Genomic DNA, 22,328 nt, shown 5'->3' with positions numbered 1-22,328 from the left:
ATTTCCCTCTAAAGCATCTTTATTTAACTTACTTTTGATGTTCATCATTGAGTGCACAAATTCTTTTTTAGTTAGAAAACATGCTCAGTTATTCTTAGCATGAGGAACATAATACATGCTCATGCGTACACAGACTGAGATGCTCTTGAGAATATTAAAACAGTTTCACATAGGATCGTGGTCTTAAGGATTTGTAAAAAATTGTGTGCGTGAAGGTGTGCTCGCACACAGAATGTAACATTAAAGTCAGTTGCTACCACTGCATTTTCCTGGGAACATCGGGCATCTTTTGAACACTTCAGAACAGGAGAGATAGAAAAGGTATGACAGAGTATATCTTGGTCAAGCCATGTTTAGTAATACTAAGAAAGGTAGGCCATGCAGAATGTTACTCTTAACTTAAGGTAGGTAAGATAAAACCTCTCTTGAAAATACCTGACCAGCTGCTGCGTGTAATGCAACTTCAATGCTTGGTGGGATATCAGTGGGGAGAACGGAATGGGGACTGGAGGGAAATCAGTTGTTGGTGGATATAAACTCTATAGACAAGAGGAACATTTTGGGGGGTTACTGTCCATATTAAAGAGATCATAGACATAGAGTCAAATAAGCTAGAAAACCCAAGGGGAATGACCCCCCCCTATAGAATCACTATTGGTGGAGATAGTGGGGTCTAAGGGTTTCTTAGAAATGGGGGTGGCAGACTTCAAAATGGAAAAGGAAATAAGGACGGTAACTGAAGTGCAAAATGTAGTAACATTAGATAACCATCTACCCTAACAATTGCTGGGCAAATGTGTGCTGAAGTGATGCTGTAGAAATGAGGTTTCTAGGCATCATAGATGACTGCACTGGAGCAGTTAGTCACAGTCTCATGGAACCAACTAGAGGTATAGTGACTCTGGATTGGATTCTGAGGAGGGCTTGAGATCTGGTCTGATAGGAAGATACTCTTGCGCTCTACTGCTCAGTATTCATGTCAATGGAAAGTTGCCCCCGAAGTCTGAAACAATTACATTTGATTTCAGAAGAGGAAAGTTTACAAAAATGATGGACTAGTCAGAAGGAAATTACAAGGGAAAATGTAGAGACAGAAATCCCTCCAGGATTTCCCTCCTGGAAACTACTTAAAGCTGCACTAACTGAGGTCCAAATAGAATGCATACCTCAAGCCAGGAAAGGTACCATGAAATCTAAAAAGTCTTAATAATGACCCAATTCAAAGAAACCATAAAAGGCAAAAATGCTTCCTGTTAAAACTGGAAGGTGAACACCTCAGCAAGGTGAACAGAATTTGGGCACAGGCTTGGACGTTTCAAATGTAAGTTGACAGTAAGGTGGACAAAAAGAGAACTTGACAAGTGGACTAGAAAACATTAGGACAAACAATAAACATTTGTATCAGTAGCAGGAAACCAGCCCGGGATGAAGTTAAGCCTTTGGATGACAAAGGAATAAAAGATTGCTTAAGAATAATGGGGAGATGAGAGAATGAATTGTGTCTATTTTCACTGTGGAAAACATGGTGCACGCACCCCACACCAGAGCTGCAGTTTTTGGGAAGGGTATCTGAAGAACTGAGTCAAATTGTGGTAATAGCTGATGAAGTTCTAGGACTGCTAAGCAAACTGAAAAACAGTAAGTTTTCAGATCGAAATGGCATACAGCCAAGGGTTCTTAAGGAACTCACATGTGAAACTGTTGAGCTACTAACCAATCTGTAAAATTGGCCTCTGTCCTGGATGACTTGAAAGCTGCAGCTATCACACCAATTTTTAAAAAGGGGTCCAAGTATTTAGGACATTACAGGCCAGTTAACCTAACATCTGTTTCAGGTAAATTAGTAGAAACTAGGCAGAGAACTATTAAGCACATTATAAAGCACAATTATTAAGCAAAGTCTACGGAGAGAGAACCAGTACAGGGTTCTGCAAAGGAAGGTCCTGCCTTACCAACCTCTGGGAGTTTTTTGAGCTAGTTAACAAGCATGTGAATAAGGTTGATCCAGTAGACATTATATACTTGGACTCCCAAAAAGCTTTTGACAAGGTACCTCTCCAGAGAAATCTTTAGCAGTCATGGAATAAGAAGATGGATCCTCTTATGGACTAAAAATGCGTTAAGCATCAGGAAGCAGAGATTATGAATGCAATGGAGGGAACTAAGTAGTGATATCCCTAAAGAATTGGTATTGGGACCAGTGCTATTCAATTTTTTCATAAATGATTTGGAATTGGGGTGAGCAGTGTAGTATCCGAGTTAACAGATAATAACCAAATTATACAGGATGGTGAAAATGAAGATGGCTGGTGAAGAATCCCTCCTGCAGAATCCCTTTAAATAGAATGAGTGAGTGGGGAAAAACATGGCAGATGAAGTTCAGTGTAGGTAAATGTAAGGTGTACAACAGAAGAAGAAAAAATCCTAATTTTAAGTATGTGTTGATGAGGTCTGAACTGGCCAAGACTGAGATTGAAAAGAATCTTGTAGTGATAGCTCAATGAAAATATTGACTTTGTGTGCTGCAGCAGTTAAAAAGCAAATTCCAGGGTATGGTTTATTAGAAAAATAAAATGGCTATTATTGTAATACCCTTGTACAAATCTGTGGTGTAGCCCTAATGGAATATCGTGTACAGTTCTGGTTGCCGTTTCTCAAAAAGAATATTGTAAAGCTAGAAAAAGTACAGAAGAGGGCAACCCAAATGATTAAGAAGGTTGGAGCAGCTTTCTTGTAAGGAAAAGCTAGAGCCTGGGACTTTCAGTTTAGAAAGAAAGGTGACTTAAAGGGGAGCATAATAGCGGTTTATAAAATTATGAGATGGAAAAACTGGATAGTTTCTCCCTCTTATAATACTAGAACTCAGGGGCACCCAATGGAGTTGTTGGGCAACAGGTTCAAGACAGTCAAATGGAAATAACTTCTTTGCTCAACGAGTAATCAAATTATGGGATTCAGCATAGTAATGGCCATGAGCATAGATGGCTTTAAGAAGGAATTAGATTCATGACTACTAGCCATGGTGAGTAAAGGGAACCTCTATACACAGAAGCAGCAAACCTCTGAATACCAGGGCTAAGAGTCAGTGCTAAGAGGCAGCATCAGGGAAAGGCCTGGGCCTCTGTGCTGTTGTCCCTCCAGGGCAACTGGTTGGCCACTGTGTGAAAGAGGATACTGGACTAGATGGACCACTAGTTGGATCCAGTAGGGCACTTCTTATGCTTCCTGTTCCTCTTTTTTTATCTGCAAGGAGCTTGAATGGCCCAATCAATGCAGCACCTACAGAAGAAGATTGCATAATTCTCTGCCCCTATTTTATCCTTGTGTCACCTTTAAGGAAGCTCAGGTCTGACTAACCATCAGGGTATTTTGGGGTCATTAGAATAAAGAGGGGTATACTTCTGCACTTGGGGAGATTTGCATGTTTTTTTCCTGGCTGAGGACCAGTGTTCCCATTTTATGAAGCAAAGTAATCAGGAGGTTATTTTACCTTGCCAGCTCCACATTTTGGGGAATATTTGTTATGAATAAGTCTTGACAGGTGAAAGACTTGACGAGTGACAGTCTTCTTGATGAAGTAAGTACCGGTTGTCACTATCTAAGGGACATATAAGAAATATACAGTACATATAGAAATAAAATAAATCGATGGAGTAAAATAATATTGTGGTAAATTTGCCATGTCAATAGTGAATGTGGAAATTGGGCTTTGGGCGGTTCATTAGGTAAAGAATTACGACTAGTATGGATGGTCTTCAATATCTGCCTCATCTCCTCTGAGCTAACATGCTGAGAAACATCTGAATGGAGAAATGTATATGCATTCCTGAATTCATAACAAGCCACTTGAGTGCATGAGTATAGGAGCAACCCTAAGCCTGTTTACTCAGTAGTAAGATCAGTTTTATTCAGTGGAGCTTGCTTCCACCAAAACATTCTTAGGATTGCAGCCTTTAATTAGTTCTGGGAATGTGTTGCCTTGAATTCTTAATTGGTTCTAAGTAATGAAAAAAGCATATTGTGGTGGGAAGTTCTGAACCAACCAATTTATATCTGATCTTTAACTTTAGTGGTTGACATTAACGAAATTCCAGTTTTCTTTTGGGCAGTAGTATCTTGCCTGCACAACAAATGACACAGCACTGAAACATGGCACCCCGTTTCAGTGTAGAGTTCTGAAGGCTACAGCACAGGCATGTGAGGCTGCATCCCCAGCCATTAGAAGCTTCTGTGGCCCTCCTTTCCTTTGGCTCTCACTCTACACACTTCTGCCATCAAGGGGTCTTCCCCCAGTATGGCAATGCTGAAGGTTGCCGCTTCTCTTGACCCAGCGGAGTTGATTCAGAACTTCCTTTATTTATTAATTTTATTATTATTTTATCTTTATTTCAGGCTTTAGTATTCAAGTTCCCTAAAATTGACATGGTTCTTAGAAATTGCCAGCAAAGCAAATCATGAGATGACTATAAAATATTTTGTCAGGTAATTGGTTTATTTGGTTGATCAGCCACAGATAACAGCATATTTCTCATGAATGAAATTATTTCTTTCAGTGTAGACTCTTGTGATTTAAATTAATGTACACAATCTGATAGCTTGAAAAGGGATGAAAAGGGCCTGTTGTAATTTACTGTGACCTCTGCCTTCACCATTGCAGTGTTCTTTCCCGAATGAAGTTTTCTGATTCACATGCCAAAGTGCTCTTAGCTTGTTAATAATTTCCCCTTTACTTAATTTCAGTAGTATTTGAATGCTATTCATTACAGAATCCTGCTGTACCAACTACTGGCCATGGTACTCAGTGAATGCACTTAGGATACATTCATGTAGTCAGTAATATGACATTATTTAAATGTTTTCTGTGTGATAAACCAAAACAATTGATAAGTGCTTGTTTTTGCGGACTCCGTTTCCGTTCCATGAAAGAACCACATGTGGTAGTGGCTTCAAACAAGCAATCCTATATAAGGAGCAAATGTTCTCTGACCCTTTGTATGAAAAATTCCCAAATGACTCAGCCAACCCACTAGTGCCATTTAAAATTCCATGGTGCACTGCTATTGGTGAAGGAATTCAGTATCTTAGACTTCAGAATTCAGTTTTGAAAGTTCTAAAATAATTCATTGTGACATTGAAGCGAGTCAACCAGTTGAACGTCCTCCAAAGAGGACCACATAAAAGAGAGGCAAACACAAAAGAAGAAAGGGTTAGAAGAGGGGAAAGGTGATAGATTCATGGAAACATTTATGGGGAACCAAAGTGGTGTGCCCCATTCTCCTTTTCTCAGTTTTATCCCCACAATAACCCTGTAAGGGGGTTTATGCTGAGAGTGGGTGACTGGCCAAAAGTCACCCAGCAAACTTCCATGGAAGTGTGGGGATTTAAACTGTACTTGTTCATGAATTCATAGCTTTTGGCAGGACTTGATGGCTAACCAAAATTTGTTGATGAAACCAAATCTATCCCATTGCCAGGCAGAAGAGATGGGTTATCACTGATATCGTGATGGACTTTGAAGGCAGCTGAATACCTCTAAAGCTCATTGACAAGGATAAAACCCCAGCAGCTCGAGGCTGGAGAGAGGGCCAGGAAATCCTGATTCCCATGCTGCTCAGAGGGGGAAAAGGAATACTTGCCAATGATAACCGTGGCAAACGTCTTGTGGATGTTTATATTCTCCATCTCAACCTTTACTGGTCTTCTCCCCCTTCCCCAGGATGTTTCTGAGGGAGGATTCCTGAGAGCAGTAGTTCAGATTTGTTTCCTAGATGGTAGCCCCCTGTTCTGAACTCCCCCCTCCTCCAAGCTCTTTACATTCTGGGATTAAAAATAGTTTAGATTTGGCACAAAAAAATAGGAAACTTTTGTTTGTGCATGGCGTGTCTATCACCATGGTTGTGGTGCCCAGATTCCCCAGTTGCTTTTTAAACCAGAAAGTTTAAAAGAGAAGTATTGTCGAAGGCTTTCACGGCCGGAGAACGATGGTTGTTGGGGGTTTTCCGGGCTGTATTGCCGTGGTCTTGGCATTGTAGTTCCTGACGTTTCGCCAGCAGCTGAAATTCACAAGCATAAGCAAAACTTCAACAAGCATAAGCAAAACTTCAACAGGAAAGAAGAAACCTTAAGAATGAACAGAGCATGGGCTCCAGTTCTGAAAAACACCAGGCCAACAAAACACTCCACACCCGACAATAGCCCTGCAGAGAAGATTAGCACATCAAGCACCAATCCATATGCAAAAGAACCTCCTCAGGATACAGTGAAGCCTCCCGCCATTAGCATTCCACACCCTGGGAAACTCTTACAGAATGACTCAGCTCAACCCCACCCCTCCTGAGTAGATACAAATGACCTACATCTTTTCCACACTGTGACACTGAGAGATCTCTGTCTTTTGGTGCTACACCTCTGAAGATGCCAGCCACAGCTGCTGGCGAAACGTCAGGAACTACAATGCCAAGACCACGGCAATACAGCCCGGAAAACCCCCAACAACCATTTAAAAGAGAAGTTTGTCATTTTACCCTGTGGGGGCTCTCCTAATTGGGATATGCTCCATGAGGCCAAACTAGCCAAGATCTGTGGTCAGATCGCCTGTATCTCACATGTTTTAAAATAGCATTTGCAGAGCCCCCAGAACTGCATCTGAATTATGGTACTGGGCAAGGAAGGAGTTTAATCTCCCTCCTCCTCTTTTCTTCCATGGATTGGTCCTCTGTGGATTGGTACCCCAGGAGAGAAACTATGTATATGTTTCGGAAAATTGTGCCTTTTATATGGCACAGGAAATGGCTCGCTGTGAGTTATTCCTCTTTTTTCTATGAAGTACCAGTTAATGTACAATTGAATTAACATAGGAGTAAAGTTTGACTGCCTTTGGGGGTAAAAATGTTGGGTTGCATGTGATAAAGAAGGTAATGGGTCATGAGTTACCTGAAGGCCTACCTCTCCTTGAATGAACCTGTACAAATAGCTTTGGTCATCATCACACCAGCCCCTCTTATAATGGAATGGGGTCAGTTATGGTGTGATTGGAGGCTTTTTCAGTTGCTTTCCTTATTATCTGGGACAGCCTCCCTAAACACACAAAAAAGGCCTCCTTGCTGATGGAGCATCTGTAAAGCTGACCTTTTTAGAAGGACATTTGCAGTTTCATAGAGGGGCAGCAGTATGCAATTTTTAGATGGCAAACTGTTTTAGGATTTCTGTGATTGGTTTCTGGCCTATTTTTATCCTTTTATTGTGATGTTACCCTCCTTGAGTCCTAGATTTCAAGGAGAAAGGCAGGCCTAAGCCTGTTTTAAATAAATGAACAAAATCCTCTGATCACAACCAGGGTGTTTAAAAATTATTATTCGAGAGCGAATAAAACATAGTACACTCTAGTGTCTCAAAATGCCCTCTATGCTAAAGAGCAATATTGATCTTCTATTTGTTGTGTAGACAAGTTCTGGAGGGCTTTGCAATACAGCTGTGTCATGATTTGAATCACAATCACATTTCTATTACATAGGTGGGGATTATGGAAAATGCATAGGCAACACTACTTTTTGCATTAAATGCTTAGTGGCTTGCTGGGGCTGAATAGTAAGTCCATCTGACTGTTGGCACTAAGTAATTTGTGGCATAACTTTAACCTGAAAAAGTATCCTCCTCTGCCTCTCAGCTTTTACTTGTCATCTCCCAGGCTGGTGAGAACAGCTGTGTGCTCATTCTTGGCCTTTTTCTGCAGTAGCCCCAACTCCGTCAAACAGACTCCTTTGGGAAGCCAGCAGGCCCCATCTGCTCTTAGAGGAAGCTGCAAGACTTTTGGATTAGCTTAGTGGTGGTACGGGCTATTTTGTGATGGTTTTGTGTATTGTGTGTTTCAATATGTTGTAGCTGTTTTTGTTTTTTGTAAAGTGCCTTTGGCCCCCATCTGTAAGGAGGGGAAAATGAGCCAAACAGGTCTTTTTTAAAAAAAAGCAGTGAAATCTGTTTTATAGAAACTTTCTCACCTGTTCGCCTAGAGGCAATTCTTACTTGCCAGAGGCATGGCTATTTACAAGCCTGATCCCTGCTGACCCTCCTTGACCCTTCCATGGGCTTATATTGTCTCTTCCTCTATTGGAATCTTCTTGTACCAACAAACCTACTACTGCTTGCAGGTTACAATCATATTTTGGCTGTTAAAGCATTGTTAAGAAGCTGTAAATTCTTACATTCTAACTAAATATTGTGGACCTCTATCTAGTCTTTTAACAACAGCTAAACAGAACTTGGCACTGCTCTTCCTGGCAGTGATAACTCTGCTGATTCTTGCTGCATTGGTGACTCTAGAAGTTTGGCTTCCACAACACATTGTAGCAAGAACCTGCATAAGGGGAAATGTTAATTGTTTCTCATGTTTTGATTAAGAGGCAAAAGGACGTCTTCGGACTTGCTATGCGTGACTCACAGAAACGCTAAGTGCTCTTTCCTTCCAGGGCTTGGGTTCATGAATGGAGAGGTGGTTTGAAGCCCTAGGGAAGGGCAAAAGAATTAGAAGCTTTGTGTTTATTAATTATTTGCAGTAAGTACTATCTGCTGAACTTGGCTAATTTAGAGTGGTTTCTAATATATTCACTACTTACTGCATAAAGTGTTATAATTTAGGTATTTGGTTTTTTTTAAAAAAAAACTTTCAATACTTACTGTTTACAATGTTTTCTTAATTATGTTGAAAAACTTTCTATACCAAGATGCTGCAGGCATCACTAATAATTAACTTCCCAGTGCTCATTTTTTTAAAAAAACTTACTTTGATTTTCTGTCCTCTCTTTGCTCTCATGATCTGTTTATGATAAAGTGCTTATTTAAATAATGTTCACAGTTGGAGAATACTGGAGGAGAACTCAAAGATGGTCTCTGCCGTTACGAGGGAGCTGTAGTCATACTTGATGCTGGAGCTCAGTATGGGAAAGTGATAGATCGCAGAGTCAGAGAACTGTTCGTCCAATCAGAGATCTTCCCTTTGGAAACGCCAGCCTTTGCCATCAAAGAACAGGGATTTCGGTAAGATTTATTGTTGTGTTGTTGACTTACTTTTTTGCTTTAAAAGGTACTTTTGGAGTAGGACTTGTACAGTTCCTTTATGTATCTCTAAATCACCAGCCAGTCAAATTAGTATTAGAATATTTTGTTTTACTAATCTCAGTTTATACTTTGGAACTCCTGTATATTGTAGAGATACTAAAACCTTTTTTCAGAGTGGCCCAGCACTGGCTGCTATAATGCCAGCTTAAAGGAAAAATTCTTACAATTCTTTTGAAAGGTCTCAGGGTTTGGTTACAGGAAAGAATTTAGTGGTTTTGGGAGGTAACTACCATAGGCTTACCCCTGTATGCTTCTCCAAATTTTGTGGCATACAAATTGTAAACTTAAGGAGGTGGTCTAAGTGAAGATCGGTGGTAGGAAGCCTGGTTTTTGCCATGGTATTTCTTCCTTTCTAGGTTGCAAGAGATACCAGTCATCTTGTCTGGATTCACTTAGAATCACATCTCTTGTCAGATAACTCAGTACCTGAAAGCTCTGCAGGACAGAACATTGAAAATACAGTGATAACTAATGGGATTCACCCACCCATTCCCAGACCTGCAATTCTATGGATTTTTAAAGAGCTATGCATAAGTTGGTCTTTGGTTTTTCATATAAGTCAAACACTGCTTCTATTTTTGTTCTCCGCCACCAGCACAACTATTAGTAGAAGTGGTAGAAATGGAATATATGACCAATATAGTTGTACAATCTATGTTTCGATGAGGCCATGTGCAGAATACCAATGGAATAAATATGTCCTCAGCTAGGTCTGGAATACAAACATCTCTTGAGTCCCTAGAACAACTGCGCTTTGCTCCTCTTTCCCCTTACTTTATTTAAGACATCCAGTCTGCTCTAACTGTTGGTCTGTTAATGAAACAGAGACAAAGGTTGACAGAGATCTGTTTCTTCAGACAAGTAATAGATTTCCCATCACACCACTATTTTCTCTGTCTTCAACTTCTGTTTTGCCTGACAATATGTCTTTTCCCCCTTTAAAACACTTTCTTCTTCAGGATGCTTCAGTGATCCTGCACTGGGCAGGGGGTTGGACTAGATGGTCTGTATGGCCCCTTCCAACTCTATGATTCTATGATTGTATAGCATAACTATTACCTTCTCTTGATAGATGTAAAGAGGAGATGATGTCTTTTGTATGCCTTTCTTCTAAGAGAAAACAGATATTGCTGTTTCAGTTTTGTTAAAAATTTGAACAAACATGTATTATGAACATCTTGAATTATGACAGTATGAAAACACATGAGGGTATCAAATTCAACTAGTAGGGATTTAAAAGCAGCAAACAAAAGTTTTACTTCATTGAATAGATTTTATAAATTTATATGTCTATAATGTTCCATAAATGGTTATTTAAGTGGCCAAATACTGTGTATGATAAGAAACAAGCAGTTTTTTCAGTGTTAGAAATTCACAAAACTATTAGAGCAAATGGTGCTAAGGATTTTTGCTGGATTCTCTTATTAAATCACAGCATATTTGCTCATTTGATTTGTCACCTGCTCCATCACAAGAGTTCTTGGTTTCATTAATCATGTATACGAATATAAAATGTGATTGTTCAATGGGAAAATGGTGTTTAAATTTTTTTAAGGAGGTGTTTCTCAACTTGCAAAAATGTCTCTGTTCCAGCAAATTTTTAAGGACTAGGGAGAGCCATACCGTGATACAGCAATATTTCATTCTCTTCATGGCATTATAATGCTCTTGTGTTTTGTGATTCCCAGCAGGCTGGGATCTTACAGTCAGGAAAAAGGAGCTCTGATGCAGAAAATTAATGAAATGACCAATAGATCAGAGAAGCAGATAATGGTGGACAGATGAGCAAGTGATAAGATACTTTGTCCCTCAAAAGCCCCCTCCTTTTAGTATCAGAAATATTCTCATGCAGACATTCAGCTCAGCCATACTACAAGTAAACAAACGTGGAGGCAAGAAGCAAACTACAGAAGAAGAGCAAGAATCAAGGAAGATGCCAGTGAGTGGTCTACCAAACTGCTGTTATGCCTACCTCCAGCTCCCTGCTTGGTTTCCTTTCATATGGCACTTTCTTGCATTCTTGGTCAGAGATTGCAGTGAACATTTTAAAAATGCAATCTCCCACCTGCCGCCTGGAATGACACAGTTCCAGAAAAACTTCACTATTTGAGTGCATGAATTGAATATTTAAGTTTGATAGGAGAGAACTTCTGTAGACAGAAATGAACTCAACAGGCAACAGCTATGGAATTGTGAGTTTCCTAAGGGAATATCTAGAAGTTTCCGAGGGCCAAATTATGCAGTCAATAGACCCAAGTAATAAAAGTTTTTCGAGTAATAATTCAGGATTCCAGGGGGTCAGAAGATAGCCGCACATATGAGCCTAGCACGTAAGCTAGAACCTATCTCCCTGACATACTGTTTTTCTTTGTATAGCATCAAAGTGATGGGAGAGTATTCAGAACATGCAACCCCCCCCACATCCTGTCCTCACCCAACTCCCCTCCCCCCCACATCCTGTCCAGGAAGTTTTGCTCCTTGGTTCTCTTCATTGTATAAATAGGCCCTTAGAGCCCTCAGGAAAGTCAGAATTCCTCAGCTGTTCTCTGCAAAGCTCATTCCTACCCGCAGAGATTTTCTCCTATTAAAGATAAGCTTGTACTGATCTTTTAGCTGCCTCAAGAACTGTCTCACAAGCCTGTGTAGATTCTGGTTTAAGTGAGACATAAATCTCAAAATGAGCAGTGTGTGGACAGTAGATCCGTGTGCCTGCAGAGAGAGCTCTGCTTGTTTTCCTTATTGAATGTTATAGATGCACGTCCAGCAAATACAAGCTACAGTATTTCACAAGCTGTTGAATGACAGCACAGCAAACCTGAAACCAATTGTGATAGGAGTTAAGAAGGACAATAGAATACAGTAATATCTTCATTAGGTCTAATAAATAATATATTTATTGAAAATATTTCTCTTGTGCCTTATCTCCTTAGAGATGTTAAAGTCTTATGTGGTAGGATATTTTTAAATTATTTCACATTTTAAAATCTTGTTTGGTGAGGTTTGGTGTATGTTAAGATCAAAAGCTTTGATCTTTTAGGTGATTAGGGGTTTTTTATATGGCATGTTACTGGCAAACATAAGCCCCACTGGTCCCTCTAGTCCAGTTTCACACAGTGATCAACAAGTTACTTTGAAGAGCCAACAAACAGCAGGCTACAGAGGTTGAGACTTTATCCTTATGTTGCCCTCGGCTCTGGTTTTCAGAGGTTTGTAGCTTATATTCTCTGAATATGGAAGTTTCTCCTTGTCACTGTGGCAGAGGAATTAGTAAATTTTGCTGCCATTTCTCTTAGTGTTTCAGTTGTGGTTTAATTTTTAATGTTTTCTGTAAGCCATCTTAAGTGTGTGTCTGAAGTATGGAATATAAACTACATAAATTAATAAAATATCTCTAATGCTCTGTTTATGCATAAACTGAACATGGGCAATGCTGCCTTTGTGGTTGTTCCCATATTGATTCCAGTGAAATCTACTGCCCCAACTGGGTGAATGGGCAGGCTTATGTGCCTTCCTTAAAGTGTCAGTTTACATGATCTGCGCTCTCCATGTGGGTAGATGATGTAGTCTTTACATTGAGTGTTGAATGAGTAGCGATAGATGGGTAGCAACTTTGGCGCAGTACATAATGTATAAACTGGGCATTAGTCATGGTTAATGGGTCTTTTGTCTTGTTTTTGAAGCTCTTCCTCTTTGGGAGTCCAATAGTAGTGAATGATAATAGTTCAGGGATTTTTTTCTGGGAAAAGAGGTGGTGGAACTCAATGGGTACTGTATGCTGGTGCGCTTTGCACATGCACTCCCAGGACTGCTCGATGACATCACTTCCGGAAAGTGGCATCACCACATAGGCCGTGGCTGCCCTGGGAGTGTTCCCATGCTCCACAGGGGGCCTGATTCGGGCTCAAATTGGCCTGGAACACGCTGCTACCGGACGGAAGAGCACTCCCCCGCCCAGCAGCAGCCTGATCCTAGCCATTTTGGGCCCAAATTGGGCCAAAATAAGCCCCAAATGGCCTAAATGGGCCTGAAACCACCCGGATTGGGCCCAAATAGGCCTGGAATGGGCTGCTGCCATGCGGAAGAGCCCTTCCCCACCTGGCAGTGGCTCGATCCTGGGTGTTTCGGGCCTATATTGGGCCGAATTGGGCTCAAAATGGCTGTAACGGGCCTGGATTGGGTCTGAAACAGCCTGGAATGGGTCAATGCTGTGTGGGGGAACCCTCTCCCGCCTGGCAGCAGCCCAGTCCTGGCCGTTTTAGGCCTGAATTGGGCCATAATAGGCTTGAACTGCCTGCATCGGGCCCGAATTGTCCTGGAACGTGCCGCTGCCTGAATTGGGCCAAAACGTGCCTGAAACAGCCTGGATCAGACCCGAATCAGCTTGGAATGGGCCACTGCCATGCGGGGAAACTCTCCCACGCCCCAGCAGCAGCCCAATCCTGGCCGTTTCAGGCCTGAGTTGGGCCATAATAGGCTTGAACTGTCTGCATCGGGCCTGAATTGTCCTGGAACAGGCTGCTGCCACATGGGAGAGCACTCCCCTGCCCGGCAGCAGCCCAATGCTGGCCATTTCGGGCCCAAATACCCACCAGTCATGTGGGTATTTTTAAGAGGTGCCGGAATGCCGTTCCACAGTATTCTGGCTGAAAAAAAGCCCTGATACAGTTGAAGGATATGGAGAGCTCTGCACTCTTCCAATAACATCTTTGCTTATTTAATTGATCTAGCCCATCTCATTCCACTAAATGTACCAAAGGCCATCAATAACGTACTTCAGAGCTCTGCACTCTCATGGCAGAGCCTCCAATTTTTGAAGCAACTAAAATCTGAATCTAGTCTGGAGATCAGTTGTAATTCTGGGAGACCTTCACGCCCCACCTGGATGTTGGCAGCTGTAGAGTTCTATAAAGATAAGTGGGAAGGAGAAAAGAAAGCAGTAAAAGAGGAGAGGCTATGGGATCTTACTGGAAAGTGAAAGAAAAAATAATGGGGGAGAGGAAAATGAGATGCCCCACTCAAGTCTTTGCTTGCTGTCTGCTTTTCGAAATCTAATATTATTTTTCTGGATGCTGGATGCAATTTGAAGAATTATGTGTTAGCATGTTTTGAAAGCCTGTGTTTTAAAAACAAAAATATGTACGATGACTTGAACATAGAACAAATTGTGCAGATGAACTTTTTTTTTTGTCTGGATCATTTGCTGTTCCAGCATGGTAGACCTTGCTCACTTTATGGATCAAGATGTGAATATGCGTACAAAGCTTGCCCTGTTGCCTTGATACAGGTTTTGTGCAAGTAAATGTTAAAGTGGTGTTTGCGTGTATTTTTTTTACAAGAACTAATTAGTTTTAAAAAATCTGTTTCCTTTGCAGGGCTATCATCATATCTGGAGGACCAAATTCTGTTTATGCAGAAGATGCGCCCTGGTTCGACCCAGCAATATTTACAATAGGCAAACCTGTTCTTGGAATATGCTATGGCATGCAGGTGCTAGTTACAAATCTTTACATATTGTTCAATGGATTTGTCATAGACTGGACTTAAGAGGAAACTGCTTGAATTGCTTTATTTTATGCATAGGCTATAGGAATGAGTTTGGGAAGTACCAGTAAGCAGATTCTGACAAGTTATTTTTGAAGTAACTCAGAAACTGTGTGTTAACTCTTAAGTTCACATCATATGTAGTGCTTAGATTCCTTCTTTTCATTAGCCTATTACTCTGATCGAGCAAGATGCAGTCTGCATATGGTTTCCACAGAGGAGTCTGTTGTACTTTGTGCCCAGATGTGTGCTATGTGGCAAAATATATGATGAATGTCTGATCCTTGTGTCTGGAGGAAAACATGCATGATTTTGAAAGTGAGCTTACTATGGTCTTTTAGTGACATTAAGTGGTTAGGTTTTAGTGTTTGATATAAGCTCTGATTTTACTTGTGGTTTTAAAAAAAGTCTAGAAATATTATTAAGGTACTATGGACAGTTTTAATTCTTGCCCAAAAGAAATTTTTTCATTTTCCTAAGTGTTGCTGTATCATTTATAGAAGCACCAAAATTTACTTGGTGCTGTAATGAAAATAATATATGTTTTTCTTCCCAGAGGTTTCTTGGTCTAGGTAAAAATATGAGGCAGCAGGATTAGTAACTTGGTGGGGGGGACTTTACAGGACTAATTCAGTGAGACTGAAAGGAAGAAAAAGGTTATTATTCCCCCCCCCCAACAAATCTTACCAATAAGAAAAAAGTGAATCAAACTAGAACATGAGGAATGGAATAGAAGAGGAAAATAGGAGGTTTTAATCAGATATTAAGAGTGGACTGGCCCTGACCGGGATAGCCCAGGTAAGCCTGATCTTGTCAGATCTCAGAATATAAGAAGGGTCGGCCTTGGTTAGGAATTGGAAAGGAGACCTCCAATGAAGGGGGCTGGGGGCGACAGTGAGGGGCTGGGGTGGGGATGGGATGATGTTTAAAGGGCCCTGCCGCTGCTTGCAAGCAGCGGCGGGGCCCTTTAAACTCAGCTCCAAAGCTTTCCGAAGCTTCGGAAAGCTTTGATTAGGGATATCCTTAATTTTTACGGTTCGGGTAATTTACCCGGTTCGGGTAATTTACCCAAATCGGAAACCAGAAGTGCACACCCCTAGTGGGGAGTAGAGGAAGCCAGTAAAGAGGAAAAAATGAGATGTGTAGTATGATTAAAGCAAGAAGAAAGAAAAATTGAAGTTTTGAGAAGAGATTTTACCAAGGTAAAAGGCACAAAATCTAGTAAACAAACTACTTGAATAAACAGGCTAGGATGAGGATCTCAGAGACCTTCTGTATAATAAGTAGAGGAAAGATGGCAAATTTTAGGAATATGGGATGGGGAGGGACCTTAACTAGACCAAGAAAGAGAATTGGCATTTGCAGAGAACACTGAAGAGCTATTTGGTCGATTGAACGATTGAGGGGAAGTAAAAATTTGGGGGACAAATACAGTAAATTCTTACAAGTGGTCTTTAAGATAATGATTCTGTATTAAAGAAAAATCAGCTGTAACGTAGCTGAACTATATTGATAAGAACAGAATGAGAGAATGTGGAAAAATAGTTATACAAATGGATATTGTTATCATAACATTGATACTTGAGACCAGATGAAGAAATTAAACTGCTAAGGGGAGGAGTATGAAGAAAGAAGCCAGGAACTTAGTGGTGAGGGATGGCATAGAAAGGGAGATGGAAGAGGAAAAAGAGATATTAACAGAAAATTTAAAAGAATGATTTGTGAGTCAAAAAAGCAAAGTAGCAAAACACTGTGATGCCCAAAGAACAAAGTGAACTAAGAAGTGGTGTGGTTAATTGGCTTAAAAGCATAAGAAAGGTCAAGAAGAATAAGAATGAAAAAAGAAAACAGCTTTTGTGAATTAGCACATAGAACATTATTAGATTTTACACTGAAGTAAAATGTAGAGAGAGAGAAAAATAGGTTGAGCAGAAAGAAAATTGGAAGAAAGGCAATTGAAGTACTTGGAAAAGATGTCATTAAAGTCATTTGGGGATGAAAAAAGGAAGACAAGTAGAATGATGGCTGGAGAGATGAGGATCAAAAGAAGTCCAGTACCTGAAAAACTGGGGAGAGAATAGCTTGTTTAAAGAAAGGTGCAACCCTTGAAAACGGATAATGTGAGGGACAGAGGTAAGGGATCAGTAAAACTGACACACAAAGGGCCAGAAGGACAAGTGATGAGTTTAGCTGAAGAAAAAAAGAAAACCAAAGGCAGGCACTGGAGAAAAAGGAAAAAAAGAAATGATAGCAGGAATATTACAACCAGAAAAGGGGTGAGGGTGGCGGAGACAAATTAATAAGACATTTTATCAGTCAGATATTGGAGAGAGCAAGAATTACAAGGTGGCAGAGTAGGACCGGAAACAGGATTAAAGGGAGCCAGTAAGCAGTGAGGATGAAGAGGACTGGACTGGATGTGTGATTTATTTGCAGGACAACAAAAGTAGATAAATAGAATGATAGTATCTTATATACTAATAGCCAAATGGCCCTGACCTAAAGATACTTAAACAGGACAGATTTTCCTATACACCTGAAAAATCCCCCAGGTTTGCAGAAAAATCTGAAATCTAAAAAAAAAAAAAAAATACATTGTCGGGTTAAAAGAAAACTCAAAATGATAAAAGGAGCTCCTGTACATTTAACCAGATGCCCTCAGTGGATGTTGCTAGGCAACCATAACAGTTTAGCCAGTATACCAGGCTTAGTTTCTGTTACTAAAAGGCAAGAGGAGGGCAGGGCCTTTTCCAGGGCTGTTTTGACCTTTGAGGGAGGACTTTTTGGGGCCAGGAGCAGAAGCAATGACTGGATGACTTAATACAACATAACTCACCCAGGCCAGGCTGCTTGCTAGTGTTCAACAGCAACACCGCCCCCCCCCCCCCCCGCCCAAGCCAGTGTAGTGTAGTGGTTAGTTTCAGAGTAGGCTATAGGAGACCCAGATTTGAATTAACACTGTGGAAGCTCACTGGGTAACTGATCCAGTCAAACACACTCAGCCTAACCTACCTCTCAGGATAGTTGTGAGGATAATATAGAGGCAAGGAAATGACATAAGCTGCTTTGGGTCCCCAGAATGGAGAAAGGCAGTAGATAAGTGAAGTAAATTAAGAAATATAGATGAAGATGGGGGCAGATGAAAGGTAACTTGTTTAGTGGGTTTGAAGGAGAGAAGGACATAAGAAAAGCATATGCGCATATGGAGGCTGCCAGAAGAAGAGAAAGAGGACATAGTGTGAGGAAGGAGATATAGGGAAAAGTGAAGCATACACCACAAGTCCTTTCAGGATCCCCACCATGCAGCTGGGCCCAGCTCAACCGACACCACATGACTAGGCCATAGGGAGAGTCTGCTGGGAGGGGAGGTTAAGACGGGGGGCATACAAGGCTGGGTAGGAAGAAGAGAATGAAGCAGGAAAAGAGGGAGAGACAATGGAGGCAAGAAAGGGAAAGAGGACATGGTGGGGGAAGGGGAAAATGAGATCCCCCGCATACAAGTCTTTGAGTGTTCCCCACTTGTGAATTTATAATACATGATGTCAGAAAGAGTGAGATCTGGGCTAGAGATTTGTAGCATAATAAGGGAGACAACTTGAAGGTAAAGAAGAGTAGGACTAAGAAAAGAAAGAAAACAGAAGTCAATAAAGTATTAGCGGGCACAGAAGAACATGAAGCAGCAGAATCAGGGCAATAGGTGGAACTGGCAAGAAGTTTGGAATCTCCACTAATGTTCTGTACAGGAAGAGGACGTTAAGGAAAGGTTAATGAACTACATGAGAGCAGCAGGGTTATTGGCTCTCCCAGAAATCCAGGTTTCTGGAGGAGCAAGGAGAGATGGAGATATAGATGTCAGGATAAATCTCTGTCCATAAAAAGCTCTATTGTGGCTTGTTTGCCACACTCCCTCCCTCTTTCCCTTGCACACAAATCCAGAATTAGCCACTCCAGAATTAACCCTCTGTCTGTACATTTGCACAAGAACTTGCACCAATTCTTTCAATCACTGCAAAATCAAATGTCACTGCTTTAAGTGTGTTGTAACAATGTGGAACCAGCCATCATAATGAATGCTTCATCAAAACAGAACTCCCTCAAATAGGAAGGCTTCGTGAGGGGATCAAATGCAGTATACTGAGAAATAATAATAAAGCAAGCTTTTAAATTGCTCACTGTCACAGTCATGTTTATACATGCAAGGAAATTTCTGTGAAGCTAGTAATCCAAGATAAAAACACTGGTCTACTGGTGGTCTGAGTGGGATAGATAATCTTCCACTATGATGTGATAGTGAAGGAATAATGAATGGGTTTTTTTGCATCTGGCTGAACACTATAATAAGAGAAGTGGAATAGTGTCATCTGATTACTTTATAATACAGCTCAGTAAAGAACTGGGTCTTAGAAGGCAGGAATAGTAATTATTTGTATGTCAAATGCAGGTGTCGATCTATGTAATTTTTTATGCCTAATTGGACACAGGTATTCATTCATACTCCTGTGTCTGAGCTGTACCAGTTCAAAATGGAGGTGTGAATTCACATGATAGGTTGCTTCTCTGTGTAGAAATTTCTTGTACCTAGAAAACATAAGAGCTAGATAGAACTATTGTAAACTAGAATTCTAGTTTTCCATGTGCAGAGTTTTGTTTTTTAACATGGGAGACCATTTAGTGATAGGAATCCTCACCTGAATTCTAAAGTAGTACAATCCAGAAATAGATTTACCACTTCTTTTACTTTCTGAAAACTAGACCTAAGTGTATAGAAGGAAAAGTACCAAGGTTCAGTGGTTGTTCTGTGATAAAAAAATATGAACCGGATGTTTCATTTAAAGCTGCACAGTGCACACTTATAACCTGGTAATTTAAAAGCAGCTTGGGAGTTTGGTGGTTGTTCCTCTAGAAGAAACGTTTGGGAATTCTTCAGAGTCTTGGGAAATCTCTAGAGTATATGTGCCAGTGGATCAGAGTACATGGTTCACATTGTAGCATGGAGCTAACCGTCGCGAAGCATTTATTAGGTTTATGCAGTACTAAAATGCATTCCATCAGCACACATGAAAATTAGCCTCCTGACTGCAATGACACCGTAAGATCAAATGTAAAAGAACTAATTAGGGCATAGAAAATTTCTAGGCATGCATTTGTTTGTGTTAACAAGCCTGCTGCCAAAGATGAAGCCAGACAATGCTGCATAGTCCACCATACACTAATTTGAATTATCTTGACTATCTTGGGGAGGCTAATTAAAGAGGACAAGATGGGTATTTCTGTTAAAGGATAATGCAAAATATTACTGAATTTATAATAATGGTATGAACTGGCCCTCCAAGGTGTCTGTCTGCAAGTTGTTCAGTAGTAAATTTCACTGAATTCAGGGAACCCGAATAAGCAAGCAAAAGATTGAGCCCTTGTAGTCCTTGCAGAATTTGTCTTCTGTTTGGATCTTGGCTTTTATGTTATAGTGCTAATGTTGATTTTTAGCGTTCATACATTTTTATTGTTTCTACTCCATTTTGAATTTTTTAATGTAAGGAAATAGTATAAAACTGTGAAGAACGTAATAAAGTATTAGCAAATCTCTCTTTTCCAGTCAAGAAACAAATGTTTGTGAGACTATTTGGGAATAACTAAACCAAAACAAAGATGACACATTCTTAACAACAATCACCCTGGAACTATCGCTGGTAGTTATTTAAATAGTGCTCCTATTCTGCAGAGAGTTTTAGTGCAAATTAGATATAAGAGGAAAAGGCAGGCAGCACAGCACAACACTACGGAGGTTGCATACTTCGCATTTTCCTGCCTTTCTCTCTCTTGCACTTCTCCTGCATTCTGCCGCTTTAAAAAGCGAGGAACCTTCCAAGAGTAAAGGAGAGAATGTGAACCAAACTGTAGCACTGGGGGCGGGGAGACAAGCAATATGGATGAACAAAACAAAAGCTGGGTAACCAACCTCATGCTATTTGCAATGCTGCTCCAAAATATACAAATTAGCTGCAGTCTGCAATGTTTCTTACGGGCTGAACAAGTTGTCCAATTGCTGGTGAATGCCTGCACAGTGATAAAGCAAAGGGGATAGTATGAGAGATAATTAGAGTGGAGTGTGGTAATTCAATTGGCTTTTCTGTTCTGACAGATGATGAACAAAGTGTTTGGAGGTACAGTTCACAAAAAAGATGTTCGAGAAGATGGAGTCTTTAGCATTACTCTGGATAACACCTGTTCACTGTTCAGGTATGCAGTTACTTGTAGGCATTAAACGTGGGAGTTAAATTGGCAACAGTATTTGGAGTTAGCCTTAATAGTTTTTAAACTGGAAAATTTAGCTTGGCAGAAATTTTCAAACTCTGGACGAAGGGGTTGAAGAGAAGATTATTTATTGGTGAACACAGGACTTGTTGCCACCTTCATGGTGCATCTTTACTATTTTTAGTTGATGACTTACTTAATGATGCTTCTCTTGTATTTGGTGATCTCGTTCTCAGGGGGTTACAGAAGGAAGAGGTTGTGCTCCTCACCCATGGAGATAGTGTAGATAAGGTAGCTGACGGATTCAAAGTTGTTGCACAGTCTGGAAACGTTATAGCAGGTATGTATTTTGTCCTCCATTACCATATATTTTATGTTGACAGCACGTCTTTATGTGGAACATGTGAATCAGGATAAACAACACAAATGTGTGTAAACAAAATAAGATTCTGTGTTCCAAATCAAATACGATTTTGAAAAAAACATTTGTTCGCAGCTTTTAGTTGCAACGAAAAAGTGGGCATAATTTTAGTTTTCAGCGATCAATTGCGCACAAGTTGAATTTTCAGTATTTAAATTAGAGCAGTGTTGTGAACAGGAAGCAAACGTGCCTTGTGCTTCTTGCTCTGCTGCAGGAATGTCGTATTCAAAGCAGCTCTTGAAGAAAATGGTATGGTTGTATACATCGGAATCAGCATATTTGGAATTTGGTTTCACATTTCAGATACTGATCAAATGTTTCATTTTTGGGAGCTTTTGCAAAAGATAGTCGTTAATGCTGTGTTGGCAAATACATGCTTGAATTTTGTGAATTTATCTTTTAGAAATCTTTATGGTATGTCTTTTTAAATAGGTTTTTTAAAAGAACTTGACTTATGAAAGTAGGTAAATAAAAATGGTCTGTAGATTTCTAAAGGATAATTTTAACAAACCTGGCTGTGATGGAACATGGGAAAACATCCATTTGCTTCTTAAAGTAGCAATCTACCACTCGCAGAAGCACTTCCTTTATTGTAAAATCTTGTGTTACAAAAATAAAGCCTTATCCAGAGATTTTATTCAGTATTATGTGCAAGCTACTCTTGATCAGAACTGACAGTTTTGTTTAATTGTCTCAGGTGAATGAATTTCAGCCTTCTAGCTCCCTTAATTCTTAGTGTGCCCAAGCAGTAATTTATCTTTTCGTTCGGGGGGAGGGGTTAGAATTTGTTTATTTATTTGGGCATGTTATGCCTCTTTTTACCCCCAAGGGGGCCCAGCTGAGAAAATCTAAACAAGTAAGGTATTAAAGGAAACAGACTGAAAATTAAATGCCTGTTTGTTGTTTCAGCATTACAAAGAATTATTCAGATTAGTTTCAACCGTTTCTCTTGACCTTTTTTTGGTATGAATTGTTTGGTAAATTTTGGACAAAGGTATGC

At 40.3% G+C, this 22,328-nt stretch overlaps 1 protein-coding gene across 1 annotated transcript in view; it reads left to right on the top strand.

The window, feature by feature from the left end:
• The window catches only part of GMPS (guanine monophosphate synthase), a 53,919-nt gene that overhangs the window by 4,376 nt on the left and 27,215 nt on the right, over nt 1-22,328 (top strand). The window contains exons 2-5 of the mRNA XM_054983475.1: nt 8,852-9,033; nt 14,487-14,601; nt 20,795-20,892; nt 21,144-21,247. Of these exons, the coding sequence (XP_054839450.1) occupies nt 8,852-9,033; nt 14,487-14,601; nt 20,795-20,892; nt 21,144-21,247 (499 nt within the window). The remainder of the gene's footprint in view (nt 1-8,851; nt 9,034-14,486; nt 14,602-20,794; nt 20,893-21,143; nt 21,248-22,328) is intronic.

This window comes from Eublepharis macularius, chromosome 6, assembly GCF_028583425.1.
Source record: "Eublepharis macularius isolate TG4126 chromosome 6, MPM_Emac_v1.0, whole genome shotgun sequence".
Taxonomy (NCBI): Eukaryota; Metazoa; Chordata; class Lepidosauria; order Squamata; family Eublepharidae; genus Eublepharis; species Eublepharis macularius.
The sequence above is the reverse complement of the archived record's forward strand: the minus strand, read 5'-3'. Positions and strand labels throughout refer to the sequence as shown.